This window comes from Thalassophryne amazonica, chromosome 14 (genome assembly GCF_902500255.1).
Source record: "Thalassophryne amazonica chromosome 14, fThaAma1.1, whole genome shotgun sequence".
Lineage (NCBI taxonomy): Eukaryota > Metazoa > Chordata > Actinopteri > Batrachoidiformes > Batrachoididae > Thalassophryne > Thalassophryne amazonica.
This window is the reverse complement of record NC_047116.1, coordinates 28,847,283-28,869,704: the sequence shown is the minus strand read 5'-3', so window position 1 is coordinate 28,869,704 and position 22,422 is coordinate 28,847,283. Positions and strand designations below refer to the sequence as shown.

Here is a 22,422-nt window from a genome sequence, read left to right as displayed (position 1 = left end):
TGAAGTTATTGTATTTGGCCCCATAAATCTTAGAAACATGGTGTCTAACCAGATCCTTACTCTGGATGGCATTACCCTGACCTCTAGTAATACTGTGAGAATCTTGGAGTCATTTTTGATCAGGATATGTCATTCAATGCGCATATTAAACAAATATGTAGGACTGCTTTTTTGCATTTATGCAATATCTCTAAAATTAGAAAGGTCTTGTCTCAGAGTGATGCTGAAAAATTAATTCATGCATTTATTTCCTCTAGGCTGGACTATTGTAATTCATTATTATCAAGTTGTCCAAAGGTTCCCTGAAACGCCTTCAGTTAATTCAAAATGCTGCAGCTAGTGTACTAACGGGGACTAGAAGGAGAGAGCATATCTCACCCATATTGGCCTCTCTTCATTGGCTTCCTGTTAATTCTAGAATAGAATTTAAAATTCTTCTTCTTACTTACAAGGTTTGAATAATCAGGTCCCATCTTATCTTAGGGACCTCATAGTACCATATCACCCCAATAGAGTGCTTCGCTCTCAGACTGCAGGCTTACTTGTAGTTCCTAGGGTTTGTAAGAGTAGAATGGGAGGCAGAGCCTTCAGCTTTCAGGCTCCTCTCCTCTGGAACCAGCTCCCAATTCAGATCAGGGAGACAGACACCCTCTCTACATTTAAGATTAGGCTTAAAACTTTCCTTTTTGCTAAAGCTTATAGTTAGGGCTGGATCAGGTGACCCTGAACCATCCCTTAGTTATGCTGCTATAGACGTAGACTGCTGGGGGTTCCCATGATGCACTGAGTGTTTCTTTCTCTTTTTGCTCTGTATGCACCACTCTGCATTTAATCATTAGTGATTGATCTCTGCTGCCCTCCACAGCATGTCTTTTTCCTGGTTCTCTCTCCTCAGCCCCAACCAGTCCCAGCAGAAGACTGCCCCTCCCTGAGCCTGGTTCTGCTGGAGGTTTCTTCCTGTTAAAAGGGAGTTTTTTCCTTCCCACTGTCGCCAAGTGCTTGCTCACAGGGGGTCGTTTTGACTGTTGGGGTTTTTTACGTAATTATTGTATGGCCTTGCCTTACAATATATAGCGCCTTGGGGCAACTGTTTGTTGTGATTTGGCGCTATATACATAAAATTGATTGATTGATTGATTGAGTGTGCCCTGTGAGAGCCCATCGAACCCTCTCGCAGCAGGTGCCGGCCAAATTCCAGCTGACACATACAAACATCACCGCTCGTTTGTCACTTAGAAAATGTGTTGCCATTCACGCTGTCATCATGAAAAAGTCAGCAGGCAGTCTTTGTTGACCTGGATGTGAAATTGTCTAAGTGACCCCACGAACGTGGAGTTGCAAAAAGCCCACGCATGTGGTGCATGTGTCTCGCATGTGTGCACGTGTGGTAATAAATGCTTTTATGTATGTACATATCTAATCACATGGGGGCCGGACAGCGAGGTCTGTTCGCACACACAGCACAGGGAGGGGCCTATCAGCTGATCACAGCACACTGACAGGTTAATGGGAGCTCAGTGCACACATTACAAACACAGAAACCACCGCCAGGACAGTTTACATAAATAATTACGGCAATACCTACATAACGAAAGTGAATGACCACATAACACAGAGTGACACGGCCTGGGCGCTGAATGGAAAAAAGTGTGGGGGGGGGGGTGTTTGTCCTGCTTCTGGACATCCCAGCTTAAGAACACGTTCCATGTTTGGAAGGACATGAACTTACAACATTCCTCCGTGAGGCGCATGTCTCTGCCTGCTGTCCTCACATAGAAATATATAAAACATCTTTCGCCTTTGTGCCGGGGCTGCATCAGCTGGACACAGTGCACCTCGGCCATATCCTTGTTGCATCTCAGATATTTTTCCCACTCTGATTACAGGCCAGCGGTGGTAGTGCAGTGGTAAAGTTTCCATCTGGTAATCAAAGTTTACAGGTTCGAATCCCGTGAGTGGCATTTTTTATCTAACCATAGGGTTCTGTATTGCGTCCCCCTTTTATGTATTATTTATATCAACCCAGTGACATTCGCTAATTATACAGCTGGTTTTTTATTTTATTTTCCTCCACATCAGCGGCGCAATGTGGTGCACTTTATCCCAGCTGCTCGCACTGTTCCTGCTTGCATGACAGAACCGTCACACTGAGATCGTGCATGCCTGCCTGTTGGCTTGATGTTTTCGTGGTTCACTCATACGAGCTGTTCTGCCATGAGTCGCCAGATTTGTACTTATCGTACTATGTGTGAAGGGGCCCTTAAGGGTTAATGGGGTTGAAGAACCTGTGGCACTTTGGCAGAGGCAGGTGTTCTACCGAGTCTACTGACCTTTCTAGATTCCATTTTTTCCTTGTCTCAAAAGATGACCTTGGGTTTTAGACTCAGAATAAGAATAATCAAAAGATATACAGAAATACACTAAAACATAGGAAATCACCAAATTTTCACATTTAAGAGGTTGGAAATGGACAATTTTCACTTAATAATATATTAATTGATTATCAAAAGAGTTGTTTGTTGTTTGTATTTTCTTTTGTCATTTAGTAGTAGTTTAATAAGCCTTTCTTTGATTACTTTTACAGCAACAACTGTGCATTTATTTGAATTTGTCATGAGTAGTACATTGGCCATATTATAGATAAGCACATTTACTTTTGTATTATATTTCTTTAATCAATGCATAACCATATTCGTCTGGGCAACATGCTGTAGTATAGCAGCTGCTGTAATATTCTGTGGGAACAGGAAGTCTTGGTTGTCAAGGAGGTGATGTTCTATTTATCCAAGCCAAATTTAATTAGCAAGAGATGAAGGAAAAGGTTTATGGCCATCCTGACCAGGCTAAGCCCATATTAATCATCCCTGTTATGAATTTCCTGTCTTTTGACATGTCGTATCAGAGAGTGGTTTTGTCTTTTTAACAGGCAGTATCTCAAAATTGGTTAAAGACCAGGTATAATCAGAAATGACTCTTGTCACTCTGGGCTCTTACGTAAATGTAATGAATATAAAGGTTATGATTTTGGGGGGCGAGGGGGAGTATGCTTACATGTCAACCTGTTCTGATAACCTCTTCAAGCAGAAACTTGGAGCTAACTAGCTACAAATTCAAACAAGATCTGTGGTTGGTTTCAGACAGAGAAAGTTGATATGGTTTTTTGACATGGTTCTACAAGGCATCGACAGTAATAAAATAACACTTCATTACTTTTAAATCATTGTTTTGGATGGAATATTCAATCAATCAATCAATTTATTTATATAGCGCCAAATCACAACAAACAGTTGCCCCAAGGCGCTTTATATTGTAAGGCAAGGCCATACAATAATTACGTAAAAACCCCAACGGTCAAAACGACCCCCTGTGAGCAAGCACTTGGCGACAGTGGGAAGGAAAAACTACCTTTTAACAGGAAGAAACCTCCAGCAGAACCAGGCTCAGGGAAGGGCAGTCTTCTGCTGGGACTGGTTGGGGCTGAGGGAGAGAACCAGGAAAAAGACATGCTGCGGAGGGGAGCAGAGATCAATCACTAATGATTAAATGCAGAGTGGTGCATACAGAGCAAAAAGAGAAAGAAACACTCAGTGCATCATGGGAACCCCCCAGCAGTCTAAGTCTATAGCAGCATAACTAAGGGATGGTTCAGGGTCACCTGATCCAGCCCTAACTATAAGCTTTAGCAAAAAGGAAAGTTTTAAGCCTAATCTTAAAAGTAGAGAGGGTGTCTGTCTCCCTGATCTGAATTGGGAGATGGTTCCACAGGAGAGGAGCCTGAAAGCTGAAGTCTCTGCCTCCCATTCTACTCTTACAAACCCTAGGAACTACAAGTAAGCCTGCAGTCTGAGAGCGAAGCTCTATTGGGGTGATATGGTACTATGAGGTCCCTAAGATAAGATGGGACCTGATTATTCAAACCTTGTAAGTAAGAAGAAGAATTTTCAATTCTATTCTAGAATTAACAGGAAGCCAATGAAGAGAGGCCAATATGGGTGAGATATGCTCTCTCCTTCTAGTCCCCGTTAGTACTCTAGCTGCAGCATTTTGAATTAACTGAAGGCTTTTCAGGGAACCTTTAGGACTACCTGATAATAATGAATTACAATAGTCCAGCCTAGAGGAAATAAATGCATGAATTAGTTTTTCAGCATCACTCTGAGACAAGACCTTTCTAATTTTAGAGATATTGCGTAAATGCAAAAAAGCAGTCCTACATATTTGTTTAATATGCGCTTTGAATGACATATCCCGATCAAAATGACTCCAAGATTTCTCACAGTATTACTAGAGGTCAGGGTAATGCCATCCAGAGTAAGGATCTGGTTAGACACCATGTTTCTAAGATTTGTGGGGCCAAGTACAATAACTTCAGTTTTATCTGAGTTTAAAAGCAGGAAATTAGAGGTCATCCATGTCTTTATGTCTGTAAGACAATCCTGCAGTTTAGCTAATTGGTGTGTGTCCTCTGGCTTCATGGATAGATAAAGCTGGGTATCATCTGCGTAACAATGAAAATTTAAGCAATGCCGTCTAATAATGCTGCCTAAGGGAAGCATGTATAAAGTGAATAAAATTGGTCCTAGCACAGAACCTTGTGGAACTCCATAATTAACCATAGTCTGTGAAGAAGATTCCCCATTTACATAAACAAATTGTAATCTATTATAAATATTATTCAAACCACCGCAGCGCAGTGCCTTTAATACCTATGGCATGCTCTAATCTCTGTAATAAAATTTTATGGTCAACAGTATCAAGCAGCACTGAGGTCTAACAGAACAAGCACAGAGATGAGTCCACTGTCTGAGGCCATAAGAAGATCATTTGTAACCTTCACTAATGCTGTTTCTGTACTCTGATGAATTCTAAAACCTGAGTGAAACTCTTCAAATAGACCATTCCTCTGCAGATGATCAGTTAGCTGTTTTACAACTACCCTTTCAAGAATTTTTGAGAGAAAAGGAAGGTTGGAGATTGGCCTATAATTAGCTAAGATAGCTGGTCAAGTGATGGCTTTTTAAGTAATGGTTTAATTACTGCCACCTTAAAAGCCTGTGGTAAGGAAAAGCAATCGTGGACTGTGTGATGGAGACTGGATGAAAGTCATATTCAGTGAGAATATCCAATCTGCATTGGGCAAGGTGATGATGCTGGAACTTTTGTTTGGTGCCGTTCCAATGAGATTTAAAGATGACTGCCTGAAGAGACATGTAAATTTCCACAGTCATTGATGATATGGGGCTGCATGTCAGGTAAAGGCACTGGGGAGATGGCTGTCATTACATCATCAATAAATGCACAAGTTTACGTTGATATTTTGGACACTTTTCTTATCCCATCAATTGAAAGGATGTTTGGGGATGATAAATCATTTTTCAAGATGATAATGCATTTGCCATAGAGCAAAAACTGTGAAAACATTCCTTGCAAAAAGACACATAGGGTCAATGTCATGGCCTGCAAATAGTCGGGATCTAATCCAATTGAAAATCTTTGGTGGAAGTTGAAGAAAATGGTCCATGACAAGGCTCCAACCTGCAAAGCTGATCTGGCAACAGCAATCAGAGAAAGTTGGAGCCAGATTGATGAAGAGTACTGTTTGTCACTCATTAAGTCCATGCCTCAGAGATGCAAGCTGTTATAAAGCCAGAGGTGGTGCAAGAAAATACTAGTGATGTGTTGGAGCGTTCTTTTGTTTTTCATGATTCCATAATTTTTTTCAGAACTGAGTGATTCCATATTTTTTTTTCCCTCTGCTTGGATTAAAAAGTAACCGTTACTGACTGCCACAATTATTTTGTTTCCTGTTCTATAGTGTTTCTTAAAGCCAGAAAGTTGCCATTTGAAATGACTTTAGTTTTGTGTCATGTCTGTGATCTGCTTTTTTTCTACAAAATTAAACTGAGATGAACATCCTCCGAGGCCGATGATTCCATAATTTTTGCCAGGGGTTGTACTCTTCACTGCCTCAGATTTCTAGTGTGCGTTCTTGCTCTGCACTGACCTGTTTGCTATCATCTGTAATAGCCACACATCACACAGCTGATCTAATTACTCTGTTTTGTTGGTACATATGGCTTTCCTTTGCCCACAGAGACCAGGGCATGTATGTCAAAAGTTACCTCTTGATCTGTTTGATATGATTTTCTCCATTTGTCTCAGACTCTGCTTTAGATGACTTTGTGCTCATGCACTGTGTCTTCATCCCAAACAGTCAGCTGTGTCCAGTGTTGATGGCCCAATATCCTTTGTCTAAGTTCACACCTCTGTAATATTAACCTTTGTTCTCTGTGCTGTTTGGGCCATTTAGAGGAAACGCAATTGCTGAGATTTTGTTCTTTAACTGCTGTTCACTTACCACGCCAGGCCCGCAGGGCTCTGATCAAGAGAAACTGGACTATGCACTAAACAATAAACGCAGGGTGATCCGTCTGGTGATGCAGTGGGCTTCTGTACATGGAGATTACCTACATGAGGAGGACACCTCACTTTCTTTCCTAGAGGTCAGATAATTAATGTGGGTACTGTTAAAAACAGTTGTAGGAATTTGAAGCATGGCTGCATACCATGCACGGTACATCTTTGTGCAAACTCTGCAGCATAGGAGATCAAAAAGTAGCGGAGAGAAAAATTGAGCAGGCGTGTACTTTGTCCAAGACAGCAACCATGTCTAGACAGCACAGGAGTCTGAAGTGGCCAACTGTACCTCTGAACTGGCCTTGTGCCCTTTAAACACGTGACTTGTCTCTATTTGGCTACTACCCATTTCCTAAACCAAAATCCCCTGCAGAATGATGATGTCATAATGACTTATTGGCAAATTCCAGGTCAATATATGACCTTCTTCTGTGATGGGATAGCAACGCTTCAACATAAGTGGACAAATTAATTTGAAATTAGGAAGGACTAAGAAGAAAAACATTGCAAGAACTTTGTCCTGGTATGTTTTCTTGATGAGTCAAATTAGGGAATAACCCTGTTGTGTCTGATGATTTGCAGATGTTAATGCTGGATTTTACGGTTGCAAACTGAGTTTTACTGGTGACGCATTGGCACAGCTGGTAAAAAGAAGTTTTACGGCTATTTGCAACCATAATCCAGCATTAACGTCTGCAAATCATCAGACACAAGGGGGTTATTCCCATTCTAATCCAATTCCAAAGTTTGCACGGTTTATTTTTCTGTAATTCGGTCGGCGAGTCGTTGTGAAAGGGTGTGGTCAGCTCGTCAAGCTTACCCTTGCAACAGCGTCTTGATGCCAAACTGGAAATTCTGTGAGCAGGACCCACAGATTTCTCCATCTTGTCAGCTGCACTGAATTAATCCGCGGTAAAATCCATCAATCAATCCAGTTAAATCCATTAAATCCACACAGTTCAGCATCATCCTCGCTGCCTAAGGTTTCTGTCGCCCTCACATAACAGCACAATTATTAACATCTGATTAGCAGCGCTTACAGTCAGGGCGTGGACTAGTACATTAAATGTGAAATGGTTTTAATATTTTGTCACCTTTTACATGATATTTTATTGTTTGACAATCTCCACCGATTAACCCAATCAGATTTGTGGAAAAAAATGTAATTGGATTAGAATAATTTTTTATTGGCCCCAGTAACTGGCCAACTCATAGTACACAAGAACTGCTGCTGCTGCTACTGTATGTGTTGAGTGCCAAACTTGGAAAGTTAAGAGATGCATTAGGTGCTCCCCCCAAATTATTTTTTTGTTTGAAATGAGGGTCTTGACTTCTTTTCATTCAAACCTGGTCTCACGGCAAGTCGTGATTCAGGCAGCATGAAATATACATTAATCTATTGGTCGTGGGTATTGTGACCAAATGCGCCTCATTTTCGTCACGGCAGCATGAATTCATTGTAATTCATTCCGTGATCTGGCTGCATGAAATTAAAGTGAAGTGGGGGGGGGGGGGGAGGGGTGATCAGGGTGGTTATGGTTAGGGTTGGGGGGAAGGAGTAGGGTTAGTAATAGTGAGTAAAAAAACCAGTCACGAAAATGTTACCTCATTTTGTGATCGGAAACAAAGAACGAAAAAAAAACGTGAGACTGGGCTGTTACTTGTTGTGTGTTGGGGGGTTTGGCTGGACAATTTTTGTGTTGGTTTTCTTTTCTTTGCTCTCCAGGTGGTATTGCAAACTGGTTTTTGTCTGTGGAGAAGGTGCTGGCGGAAGAGTCCTTCACACTCATCAGCATTATTGGCTGCACTTGTGGAGGATGTCACGTGCAGGCCTAATGACTTGCATCACCTGTGGATGATGCTCATGTGCAAACTTAAAGACTTTCAGCTGAAGCAGATAATGAGATGGTCGTTCTGCATTTAAGCCAATGAGTGATTCAAGCAGAATTGCCGGGAACTCGACCATTGTGGACGTTCGTTTGTGAGACGCTGAGGACCCGCGCCTGGGTTTTGACACATCGTGCCTGTGAAGGAGGACGGGTGAGGGACATATGCTGTCAGCACACATCAGAGGTGATTGTCTGAATAAGTGTTAATAGTAATTTGGTATTTTGTTACGCAGTATATTTGAACATTGATGAGAATTGTGCAGCTCGCTTCTCACTGCCGTGGCGTACGGAATGATGATCCTCCACCTGTTGTGAGAAGCTGCTCATTTACATAAAGCTTAAATTCAGACCTGAATGTGTTGCTGATAGTGTGTGCCTTTGAAGGATATTTGTTGTAGCTGTTGACTTACCTCACCTTTTCCATCCTTCACAGAGTCAGTTTGTCGTATCCACCTGGGGGGTGTTCGGCGGTGAGTCTGGGTCCAGAAGCGCCGAGCTTTGATCCATTTGGGCGCTGGAGAGTGCGCCGTCCTTCACCTCGCCAGACAAACCGCACATTTATGTTGTACACAATTATTGCACAAAAGGGAAATAAATGTTTTGTTTTTGGAACCGCTTTCTGGTTATTTAGCGCTGGGTTCAGTCAGACGCTGGTCCGCTCCTCAACTCGCGTCTGCACATAACAGTTTCATCAGACCTAGCAGTCTGTCGGTTGAAGTGTAGCAGCCTTAACAGCAAGTGTATATTTTTAATTTGATGGAAGCAGTAGTTGCTTTAGAAACACTACAGTTTTATTTGAAGCCATGACTGACACATGTTTTTGTAAAGAACAAGCAGATACCACAATAACAGCACTTATTAAATTCAAAATCTTTTTTTATTGATTTTTTCTTTTTTTTTTTCAAAAACAAAAAACAAGCAAACAAAAAAAAAAAACAGAAAACAAAAAGCAACAAGATGAGAAAAAATTGACAATGACACATTTGCATGCAAACATTAGTGAGGACATTAACAAATTAAGTCAATGTCAGTGTAAAGCATAACGTGCAGTAAAAACAATAACAAAAAGAGGAAAATAATCCCTCCCCCATCCCTGTCATAAAAAAGGGGGTTGTTAATAATAAAAATAGCCAAGAAACTACACTACTCAAAGTAAATTGTGTTGTCAAAGAGACTGGAATAGTTTCAAGAAAGGTCCCCAAACCATCTCAAATTTACTGTCTTTCTGTTGAAGCGAGAATCTGATTTTCTCCCGTTTTAAACAGGACATGATGTCGGCCAGCCATTGAGCATGAGTGGGTGGAGAAGTTTCTGTCCACCTGAGCAGAATGGCTCATCTGGCCAGAAGAGAGGTGAAGGATAGGATATGTTGTTTGTTCTTATTTAGATTAACTCCTCCCTCTGTGACACCATAACAGAACTTATTAGGGATACATCCCATGATATGGACAGCTGCGCTTTTTGACTGTCAAACTCTCTTTAGAAAGCAAAGAAATATTAAATTAAAATAAATAAAATATTATATTAAATATTATATATAAAAAAAAATCTTAATTAGATATTTATAAATGCAGCAGAAATGCAAAAACTAATGCTGTCCAGCTGAATAATTGTTAGCAAACACAAGCAAGCAGTGCTTTTTTTTGTTGGTTTTATTTTATTTATTATTTTTTAATCACTGGGTTGTAATTTCCAGGAATTTTTCACTGCTGTAGCTAATGATGCAAAAGTGATCCTATCCCTCAAGGATGAGCTATCAGAATTGGAGACCATTGTTAAGTGCAAGTAAGTCTTGTGTTTGTTCTGGAGTACAACTTTGCTGAATTTCAATGATTCCGGTATTAACTGTATTTGTAGTGTTTCAGAAGCACCACGATGTACACAAGTCCAGTCCTATTGTCAAGCAAAATAACCCTGTTATTACTTTCGTAATTTATTAGTAATTGTTCAAATCAAACTATCATTTGTTAATTATTTACCTTTTTTCTTTCTTTGTTTTGTTTTTCTAACATTTAAGCATTGAAGATGCCAGATCCTCACAGAAAAAGGTCTTAAATGTATTTTTTTTTTTTAATTATACCTAACATTCTGGTCTTGCTTAATCATGTAAAATGTTTGGAAAAGTATGTGAGTTAATCTGTTCAACAATGTCACAGCACAAAATTCTGCTGCGACAATTCAGCATGGGAGACGAGAAGCTTCAGAAACGGCAGCCAATCAAAAGTAATGATGAAAGTAAGTTCACACATCTCCAGGTGCTCTAGCCTGTATCCAACAATAAATGTTTCCCAGATATTAGCATGAACTGTTATGTCACCATTTTAAAATGTAACAAGTTTACATAATGTTTAATAGATTTGAGATCATCCACATTACAGGAAAGGCAACATTTACAGTATTCACCTTTTTTATCCCTAGTTAAAAAAACCCGTGTAAATACTGGCTTTTATTATATTTTGTCTAAGCACAACTAACCGTTGTACAGATAAGATCAGCTGTTACTGTTTGGTATTGAACTGAACTTATCTGTGGTGACTCTTCTCGCTGATGGTCTTGTATTGTTCTAATCTCCATTTTCAGTTCTGTTCAAAGTCTACTGCTATGACGAAACTTACACAACACTCCGAGTCTCTGTGGCTGCCTCAGTAAAGGAGGTTATTGGTACTGTGTCCGAAAAGCTGGGGTCAGCGGACAACCTCTTCTTGGTCAGCCTGAGCTCAGCAGGAGGTGAGATAGACAGCATCCACATGTTATTAATTTGCTGTAAACTATGGACCCCAAGCAGAGTGTTGGAGTAAAAAGTGTGGCTAACTTAGTAGAAAATTAGTGACCTTGTGGTGGTTTATATCTTGCTGTCAAAAGTCAAATGACAATAGCACGGAAGCTAAATCAGTGAATGCAGTTTCTGAAGCATAGTAAACCCTCAACGTTTTGAATATTACTTTTTTATACATACCGGTCTGTAATATTACATGATAGAGATTATACGACAAGGTTGTATTGTAGGTTTGTAACAGTCTGTAGTATGCTGTGAATGTCGTAGTTCAAATTCAGTTGGCTGCCTGAACTGCTTGTGTTTTCCGTATGTTGACTTGATCTGATTTTGGGGTTTTATAATGTAACTGGGTTATTGTGATGTTATGGCTGAGATAACAATGGCAAATGATGTCTTTGTCACCTTGTATTTATTCTCCAGAGAAAGTCATCTTCAAACCCAGCGATGTCTCAGTGTTCTCCACACTCAGTATAAATGGACGACTGTTTGTCTGTCAGAGAGATCAGCTGGATTCTTTGGTCAGTCGTTGCTTCCTACGTCGCATTCATTATTAACCAACACATGCACAGTAAAGGCCCCCTGACACAAGTATGCCTTTGACTCACGCACTAGCACAACCTGTGTCGTGCTGGAGAGTAATCTTGTCTTTAACGGGGGCAGACCGGATGTGACGGGGTGCTGGTGCGCGCTATTTCGCACAGAGAATTTTGAAATGTTCACAAAATCTTTCATGCATAAATGTCGTGGTACGTGGCGTGATCTAATCGCCAACACGATGTGCAGCTCGTCAAGTGGAGTAAAGAAGACGTGAACAGAGCGAGTGGTGACATCAGCGGGTCGCATCAGAGCACAGCTCATCTGAATGATTATAACAAGAAGTTAATCTGTTATAAACATTCTTTAACAGCTGCACACAAGAAGGAAAGAACACATAGTTGTTTTACCAAGCTTGACAATGTAAACATGACAAATAATTACCTTTCTAGATGGCTCAAAATGCTCTCTGCACCTTGTTAGGCGTGCGCTCACGGGAACGGCTGAAGCTCGAGCGGTCCTCTGTAATTCAGGAAGTGATTACAGCCGTTTTCGATGGCCAATTTGCAGAGAAAATGATTAATCCGATACGAAATAATTATTTTATATACGCAACGTCCAGCGCAGAGCACGTGGCAGCCAGTGGAACAAAGAACGGCGTCCAGCTGGGAACACAGTGGGTGGGTTCATCAAGACGACGTGCGTGCTAGTGCGTGAATCAAAGACATGCTCGTGTCAGGGAGCCTTAAGCAAGTAACAACTCAGCTGTATTTACTGAAACCATGGTCCAAAGTTGGACAACATGTCCTGAGGTATAACTCACTTTGACCTCAAAAATGATGTCCCCGGAGGGGAGAGCTCTGGCAGAAATACTGTTATGTATAATACTTTTTGTATGTATTAAGTGGTTAATCAATGGCCACAAAATGACAGATCTCAACAGAAAGCTGCAGTTAAAGGTTAAACATGTATTTTAGTCCCATGGAACATCTACATTACCATCTGCTTGTGGTTCTGGGATGGTCTCCTTTACATTTTGAGATCATTGTGGGCCAAAATAAACAACTAAAAAACAATTTGACAGCCAGGTTGGTAAAAGCATTTTTGAGAAGCCAGACGTTGTTGTTGACATTCCAAAAGAGATGAGTTAAAAAGTGTAAATGTGATGAATACAATGGTATTCTTTTCTGTGTCCTATATTTCAGACACCTTTACCTGAGCAGGAGGGTCCCTCTGAAGGTTCTTTGGCCATCTTTGAACTGATGAGCTCTAAAGATGTGGCTTATCACATGACTTTTTATGACTGGGAGCTGTTTCACTGTGTGCATGAGGTATGGCTCAATAAAAAAGTGCCATGAGAAGAACTGATTCCTTAAACTAGAAATAATTCAGACTAGGGCTGGGATGATACACTTAACTCCTTATATGATATGTATTACATTACTTTGGTGTTTAGTCGATACGTATCACGATATTTGAGAAATGCAATTTCACAAGTATTGCAATTTGATATCACAATATATTGTGATTTGTTTGCTTTTTAGACTAGACCATAAAGAAAAGTGAAATAATACACTTCTAAAGACTTATAAATCATGAAAAATACACATCACATTTGAGGTTTTTTCCTTGAGAGAAACACACTGCATATATTGGTAATTAAATAATTAAAACACTTTTTGAAATAAACTGCCTGCCATTGTATCTTTAACCCAAGACTTGCTACAGAAAAAGTGGTAATAGATTATTAGGGTTGGATGATGTTGACTTACAGTGATTGGTATATCATGATGTGTGCCACAGCAGGTCATGCAAAGTATTGTTTTTCTATCTTGGATTAATGTTTTCCGTGCTCAAAGTCAAAATTGGATGTTGTTTCTTCATGTAGCAGTGGGCCTTTCTGACCAGAGCAGCCAAAAGAAACTGCTTCACACTGCTTGCTCTTCCCACCTTGCCTCAGTTCACTGCACGTTTGACTCGAGAACAGTCGGCAGGTCTCAACTTTTAAACCTACAAATAAAGACTCATTCCAGTCCTTTAGTTTTGCACTCTCTGGCTTCTGCTCCTTTAAGTAAATATTCATCAGTGCTCATGTTGATGTGTGGTCAAATTTCTTGTGATGTCCCATTATTTTTTTCTTGTGGCTGTTTGAAACTGAGGTGACTTCATGTAATACTAAGGTTAGATTCTTGTATAGGGCTCTGTGGGTTGACAATACATTGAACCCCCTGCTGAATGAAAGTGGTCGTCATTTCTACCTTGTTTCCACCAGTAACTCATTTTGAATTATATTGATTCTGGGCTTTAAAAATCAATTCTTTTATCATGATTAAATATTGCAATATCATGAGTATAGATCCCCACCCACCCATCCCAAAACTGATTTAAGTTTAAGGTGTTACAATATGTGACTTGTATTTATGTGGATGGAAACCGTATGCGTTGTTCTTTTCCTTTGGTCTCCAACAGTTGGAACTCATCTATCACACATTTGGGAGGCAAAACTTCAAGAAGGCAACTGTGAACTTGGACTTGTTCCTAAAAAGATTTAATGAAATCCAGTTTTGGGTGATCACAGAGATCTGCCTGTGTTCTCAGTTCAGCAAACGTGTGCAGCTCCTCAGGAAGTTCATCAAGATTGCTGGCCAGTGAGTAGACTGTTAATCTGCTCCTACACAGTGTTCCTGTCCCTTGTTTCCTTTGTGTTTTTGTTTAATTGTTTCTGATTTTCTTTTTATGTTATCTGTCATAGCTGTAAGGAATACAGAAATCTGAATGCCTTCTTTGCTATCATCATGGGACTGAGTAACCCAGCAGTTAGCAGACTCAGTCAGACCTGGGAGGTAAGTGAGTAAAGGGACGTACATATAGTGAAAAACTATTGTAATGGACATACTGTGTGTGCATACATCTCTACTTGACAAGTCAGGAGTGCAGCGCATAGGAAATAAACATTTTAAGTCAACAATACTGCATCAAATAATACATTTAAGTACTACTTCATATAATACATTTAATTAGATTAACCCTCTGGGATCCAAGGGCATTAGAATTTCAAATTGTTTTAGTTATACAGCGCCAAATCACAACAAAGTTGCCTCAAGGTGCTTCACACGAGTAAGGTCAAACCCTAGCAACCCCTAGTGCACAGGTGACAGTGGTAAGGAAAAACTCCCTCTGGTGATGTTAAAGAAGAAACCTTAAGCAGACCAGACTCATAGGGGTGACCCACTGCTTAGGCCATTCAAACAGTTACAAGGCTTTTACAAAATGTTTACCAAGCTGAAGAAACAGGAAACAGAAAAATACAGAATAGCATCAAAAGCAAAGTGTATTATTGAGATTAGCACACAGTCATTGGAGCCACAGGCAGGATGTCTTGAGATAAGTCCAGCACACTGGAGTCCAGGGCCAGCACCCATCCATCATGTCACCAGTGGGCCACAGCACAAGCTGTCATTCCATAAGCAGACTGCACTGTGCTGTGTCAGCTTCAGCTAGGGCATATTGTGGTCAGCCCAGTGCTCTATGGTGCACAGCCATCAGCTTTGCGTGATGTCATTAGTGCCTCGGACAGAGAGGCACTTGGCATTTTCTTGATTTTACCAAGCTTTTCAATAATTCACCCTTTCTTTTCGTGTAATGCCCATGTGTTGCACATCACAATGTTCAACGACATCTCAATTTTCCAATAGTGAGACATCTGTTTGTCTAGAACACTGGGTAAAGATCTACTTTGGCTCTAATGCTGAAATATGAAATTCTTCAAATCTTCATGAATATATATTTTTATTCATGTGGACAAATGGTTTTGGTGTTAGATATGGGTTTACCAAAGTCTTCCAGTCACAAAGTTAGTCTAATATATATGCAGTGCAGCAGTGCCACCGGCTGGGAACTACACAACAGAGATCTGGAACATTCCAAAAACAGTAAAATAAGTTTCTTTCAGCTTCTCCCTTTCATTCAGGGTCATGACAGCAGATCCAGTATAGAGCTGCATATTGATTTGGCACAAGCTTTACACCAGATGCCCCTCCTGATGCAATTTCACATTACATGAAGAATGGATGCAGGGGGTCTTGAAGTGGAAACCGTCTAATTGCAAAGTAAGTGCACCACAGTGTCCAAAATTCCAAAACAGCATATGTAAAATGTAATATCTGACTGTTTTAGGCTTGTCTTGTCATATAATTAATTTTTGGATAAATAAAATTAATTTGTGATGAAACCTGCAAATTACTGCATCGCATCATTTCTGAAGAAAATTAATCGCTCCGTATGTTTTTCCACAATGATTTTCTTTGTCTTTGAGGGTAAATAAAAATGAAAACATGTTTTCAGGTCAACAGGGCCATTCTTTTAGAGTTTGAGAGAGATCCATTTTACAGATAAGAATTTGTAGTTTCAGAAAGTCGTCGAATGAAATCTCTGTGACTTTCTGTCGCTGATTATTAGAAACATGATGAAAACTATGCTTAGACATGCTGACATGTCCATGGACCTCAGAGGGTTAAAAGGCTAATTATTAACTTTTAATAATAACTTTTGACATGGTTATATCTGTGGCATAATCTTGTCTCAGAGTGATTACAAATTATGGGTTTAGGTGTGAAGTATGTATATAAAAATGTACACACTCCCAATAACATCAAGGAAAGAGAAACAGAATATCAACAATTTTATCAGTGGTCCCATTTGTAAGTTAATTACAGCAGAAGAATTATAACAAAATTGTGTGGAAATTGGACTAATTCAGTATACTGATTGTTAATGTCTGCTGTTGTCTCTGTTAGAAACTTCCCAGCAAATTCAAGAAGTCTTACGGAGAATTTGAAAATTTGATGGTAAGTTGAAGTACGTCATTTTTCACATTCAGTCATGCTTTTTCACTTCACATCTGCATATTTGGGTGGTGGTAATTTTCCATCTGATCAGGCATTTAATTTCAAGTCAGCAAGCTGCTCAACTCAGTGTGGCCATCATAGTCTTTTTCTGGATCTGGGATGGCTCCTTTTACATTGTGACTGTTCCCACAGGACCCATCCAGGAACCATCGAGCGTACAGATTGACAGTTGCTAAGCTGGAGCCCCCCATCATTCCTTTCATGCCACTGTTGATCAAAGGTCAGTCATTTTATTTGTTTTATGTACTAGTTTTGTTTATGACATATATATAATAAAAGTGGAATCGGAAAAAAAATCACAAGATGCCAAGAATGAAGAATGCACCAGATTTGGTCCATTCCGCTCTACTACAAATTGTTATTTGGCCAGGACACTGGAAGCAGGAGTGTCATTTTGGATCACCCAGGTGTTGTTTTCCTAAAGGTCTTTTTTTGGTCCCAGACAGGTCTCATAAGAGGCCAGAGAAATTCCTTGTACATGTATTAATACATTGTTTGACTTTCTGGTAGAAACCCGAAGTTGTTGATGCCCTTGATGCTAAAATACACGAGCATCACTTTGACCTTCAACTTCAACATCCGTTCACTCTGGTTTGGTGATGTTGGAACTTTCCAGTAATGACTCTGCTGAGTGGTCTGTGATTGAATTGGAATATCCACCTTTCTTTGACAGACTGAGGATGGTGTTGAGGTGTTTGACAGCATCTTGTCCCTTCACTGTTTCTGCTTGGGTACCTTCTTGGCGCATTTAGAGATTTTCAGTAATGCTGCTTCAGACCATCTCTCTGTTGATGGAAACTTCTTCAGCAATCATCTGCACTATAAAGTGACAATCTGAGTGCAGCATCTTCTTCATGCTCTCAGTCTTGTCTACTGATATACTCATTAAAGGTTTTCAAGATGTGGATTGTCTTTGACCTATTCCCATAGCCCTTTGGGCCTGTTGTGCAATTCATTTGTGTGCATGACATTGTTTCTTCTTCATAGAGTTGGTGCAGTATTGCAAAGGATTCAGAAGAGTTTTTTTATTTATTTATTTTGCATAGTTTGGCAAGAAATGTCATATTGGTTGCTTGCTCATGGTTTATAGTGCAAGTCCTGAGACAACACAACATATAAAATATGACCTGTAAAAATAAAATAAGATATTCCTTTATTAGTCCCGCATGGGAAGATTGCAATGTCACAGCAGCAGTAATAATAGTGATTGTGCAAACAGTAGGGCAGGGTAGATGGGAAATCAACCTTAACCAATCGTACATATGTACTAGTATGTTGCAACAGACTGTTGCAACACGCTCATTAAAGCTGTATTTGTGAAACACACTGTCGACTGAATCCCTTTACTTTTTTAGAGGAATCTTGTAAGCATCACTATGGATGTGCAGTCGATTTCAAATACATCCAGGACAGAGGATTTTGCCGAGAGCAGGGAGTTGTGCTGTGTAAGGTGCTGGTGTATTGTGGAAACAGTGTCCTCTGCTGTGCTAACACTAATTGTTGACCACATTAACTGTCAGTTAGTCTAATATTACCATGAAATGTATATACCTGACAAAGCCTGCATGATGTCACCCAAACATTTTCTATAGAGACCCAGAACAGCCGATATGAAGCCCATATCTGGATGTCTCTATATGCCAGTAGTGGCAATGCTAACTCTACCTGCATCACGACAAACCCATAGATGGATAAAGAGGTGGATCGTGGGCAGGTCTGTAGATAAGAGCCTGAACACGGCCCTAACTTCAAGTCTGAACCAGCTAAGCTAACAGGCTAACCTCACTTCAGGTGTTTACATCATATTTTTGGTGACTGTGCAGTGGTTCTCATAACGGTTTGCTTTGGTGTGGACATTAATTGTTATGAGATGCTATTTTCTTTGTAATCTTACATTAAAGGGATCTAATGGATCAGGCTTCCGAAAAGGTGTTAAAACAGCTAACGCCCTTGGTATACAGCATTAAATAAGACGAGAATTTCACTCAAATATTGCAGCAGGGACGTCTTAGATGATCCATTGGGACGTTCCACCACACAACAAGCAGCTATGATAAAATGCTCAAAAATACAGACACAGCCCTTCCACAATAGCTAGTGATGAGAGCATATCTGTGCATGCGAGCTGGGCTGGGCTCAGCAGCTGTTACTCAGAGAGACCATGCTCCTAATCGTGGGTAACTTTATGGTTTAAAGCATCTCAAACTAAAAACTTAGAAAGGAATTTACCCCCTTAAAGGTGTGACTTATAGGAAGCACAAAAATGCTTCTGCGGTTGTATTTTTTCTTTCTGGAACTTATTCAATGGTAGCATAGATCAAACAATTCATTGTGAGATTTACACTGCCCTCCAAAAGTATTGGGCCCCTTGGTATTTCGCATATTTTAATTTGTTTATAAATTTCAGACACAAAAAGTAAATCAAGCTTCTCAGTATAAAAAATTTCAAAAATTATCTTATTTAAACTCAAACTCAAAGCAAATCTTTACAACTTGATGTAAATTAATTAAAATATAAAAGCCAAGATGATGGGTTGTATAAATAATGGGCCCCTTTGGAATATTACCTATAAATAATCAGTTTTATTGCCAGTTTTCTTCAGACAAGTCAAGGGGATGGATACATGAACATTTCCAAGTCACTGAATATGTCTTGAACTTACATCAATTATGAAGAAATACAAACAGTATGGCACTCTATGGTAAATCTGTGTGGAGAAGGCAGTTCTCAAAAAACTGAGTGACTGTACAAGGAGGAGAAGAGTGAGGAAAGCCACCAAGTGTTGGGAAGGTGTCGTAGCACGGACCCACAACAGGGGGCGCAAAATGAACGGACAATGAGTAAGCCAAAAGGTAACAATTTACTGTTGTGACAATACACAACGAAATGTACAGAAATTGCAAAGTCAATTAACACCAGGTGACGTGTGGGCAGGCTCGAAGATAGAAGACCCCGACGAGAGAGAGACCGCGTCCCACACGGCCTCCACCACCAACGGTCTGAAGAACACCAGAGCCGCCAAGTCCCGAATCCCCAGGTGACCTCTGTCTTCGGCTGTCGACCCTGGTACTGCTGGCAGAAAGCAGAGAAAAGATGAATGAGTGAGTGTAACTCCTTACACTCAGTGGTCTATAGTCTGTACACAGTTAGGAGGAGAACCTCCACCTCCGAATCACACACTCGTGCAGCTCCTGGTGTGACCACTTATCTGTAGCGCGGTTGTCGTCGTCACGCTCCACGCCACTTCCCAGATAAGGGCGAACACCACAGGATACCGGCTGCAACAAAAGTTCAGGTTATTACTCAACGTATGAGTCAGCAGAGAAATTACCTTACGGTAGTCGATTTCTCGGCGAGGAGGTGGAGTTCCGATCCGGCTTTTAAGATGGTGATGCTGATGATGAACGAGTGACAGCTGGTGCAGGGGATGAATGACAGCTGTCACTTCTTCAGGGTCCGGCGCCCTCTCGTGCTTGGAGCCCGCACTCCAAGCAGGGCGCCCTCTGGTGGTGGTGGGCCAGCAGTACCTCCTCTTCAGCGGCCCACATAACACCAAGACAACCCAAAAGACATTATAGGCTTCTGTGGTTGTGATTGGAGAAATTGTGCATAGCATCCGACTATGCAACTATTTTTTATTAGTGCTGTAGTCGACTAGCCATTTATTAAGTTCATTTAACCCTTAAAATAACAGAATTACTGGAGCTGCCACCACTCCCTGCACTCAGTGAGGAAAGTGTGTGAACCTTGGCAGGTGAATTAGTCGGCGCAAACGGGTCGTCTATGTCTAGTAAATGAATGCAAGTATTGTCTTCATGCTAATGTTGTTTTTTGTATTTGTGATTTTGTGTTTATATTTGTTAAAATAAATGTCACATTTGAGTTTCACCATGAAGATGTGAAATTAGCTTATTTCATTCAATGTCAAATTTAGTCACCGACTAGTCGATGTCTAATGGTACCCAACTAGTCAACTAATGATTTTCATTAATCGTCCCAACCCTACTTTTATTCTGGTTTGATTTTTTTTTTTTTTTTAACTGTATGAATTACTGGTCTACTCTGTGGTCTGTTTTCACACTGTGTTTTCCTTTTTTTTTCTAGATATGACATTTACTCATGACGGCAACAAGACGTTCATTGACAACTTGGTCAATTTTGAGAAGATGGTAAGTCACAGAAACAACTGATCACTCTCTTTCTAAGTAAACTAATCTGTGAACGTCTAAAATTGCTCAAACAGACACAGTATAAACTGGAGACAACATGGCTGATCAGAGTCATGAGTAATCCAGAAACTGCTCCTCTTTGTACATTTAGCGACTGACAAATGTTTAATGGTTACTGCATATTTTTTCTTTTCAGAGGATGATCGCCAATACAGTAAAAACAGTCAGACACTGCAGGAGCCAGCCGTTCAGTAAGTCATACTTCCCAACTGATCATTTCAGAAAGGGATAAGATGAAGTATCAGATAGTTTGACAAGAAATTATCTTTTTTTTAAATGCTGGTGTCCTTTGTTGAACTTTGAATAATAAACCAGGTCCAGATTCACCTCAGGCGAACAAGAGCCACCCGAAGTGCGGAGCTACGTACGTCAACTCAAAGTGATCGACAACCAAAGAACATTAACTCAACTCTCTCATGGACTGGAGCCTCGCAGGCTTTGAAGATGCTCAGGGACAGAGATGTTGATGCTGCTGAAATGCTACACATGGAAGTGATTGAACTGACAGACAGACAGTTGTGTGGAGGACCTACAGTGTAACGCCACATCAGATAATGACATTGTTTCAGAGGCCACATCCCGTGCTGTTGAGCTTTTAATTATTGTAATTTGTGATATTCTAAGAGCATTGATCTACTTGCTGTTGTGCTTTTAATATCTGTGTGCTGCTGCAGAAATTACCGTCATCTCCAAGTCAAATAATAGGAACAGCTGGTGAAATGAAAGATTTATCTCATTATTAATATTTCATATTTAAAATACACATCATAGATATTCTTCATAATCGTTTGTGTTCTATTTTAGATTTATCAGAAGATATTTTTTAGTTGTCCAACTTTAGTATGTGTTGTAAATTGTACATTATTTTTGTGAGCTCAGTCGTTTTAAAAAGTGCAATGATCTGATTAAATATTTTAAATAAATGTACTTGTGCACTTTTTTTGGCATGTCAAATTTCATTTTGTAGCTGATGTTCTCTCACACTAAGATATCTTTGTGTGTCGGATTCTTGAGATGTTCTCTTCTTGATGCAGTTGAGAAGTATAATGAATGAATGAATTAATTTATTCAGCACACACACACACACACACACACACACACATAGTCCAAAACAACAACAAACAAAACTTACAACGAAAAGAAGATGAATTGACACTGAAAAATAAAAAAATTGACAATGAAAAAGAAAATGGATTGACAATGAAAAAGAAAATGGATTGACAATGAAAAAGAAAATGGATTGACAATGCATCCGTGTGCCTGAAAGGGTGTAGGCAGAAGCAAAGCTTTTTAACACCTACCCCTTTAACCAAAAGTAACATCATCTAGTCATCAGAAAGGAGTGCACAAAACAAAACAAAAAACAACTATTCCCACTCCCATTTTCAACCACTTCAATCTCTTCACCTTAAAGGACACAATCCGAGTGTTACCGAACAAATTTACAATTACAATAGGCTACACACAAAACTCATCCTTCCTCAGCAGATACATATCTTGAAAACATCATTTCTTTATATTGATTTTTAAACTGATTGATATTTGGACATCGTTGAGTTCATCCGTCAGGTTATTCCATATTCTAGGGCCATAATAAAAGTTTTATTTTATTTTATTTTACTAGGTCTTATTCTACTTCTTCCTTCTATGTATTTTATGTATCTTATCT

General features: G+C 39.9%; 1 protein-coding gene across 1 annotated transcript; it reads left to right on the top strand.

The window, feature by feature from the left end:
- The first annotated feature begins 3,165 nt into the window (after positions 1 to 3,165).
- LOC117524239 (rap guanine nucleotide exchange factor 4-like) lies at positions 3,166 to 21,557 on the top strand. The gene is given in 17 exon segments (XM_034186012.1): positions 3,166 to 3,187; positions 6,163 to 6,213; positions 6,367 to 6,503; positions 10,003 to 10,091; positions 10,324 to 10,354; positions 10,463 to 10,541; positions 10,887 to 11,033; positions 11,503 to 11,600; positions 12,822 to 12,947; positions 14,086 to 14,264; positions 14,369 to 14,459; positions 16,413 to 16,463; positions 16,656 to 16,743; positions 20,629 to 20,693; positions 20,890 to 20,944; positions 21,069 to 21,098; positions 21,101 to 21,557. Coding segments are annotated over 17 exon segments (1,434 nt in total). The 3' UTR covers positions 21,196 to 21,557.
- The last annotated feature ends 865 nt before the right edge of the window (positions 21,558 to 22,422 follow it).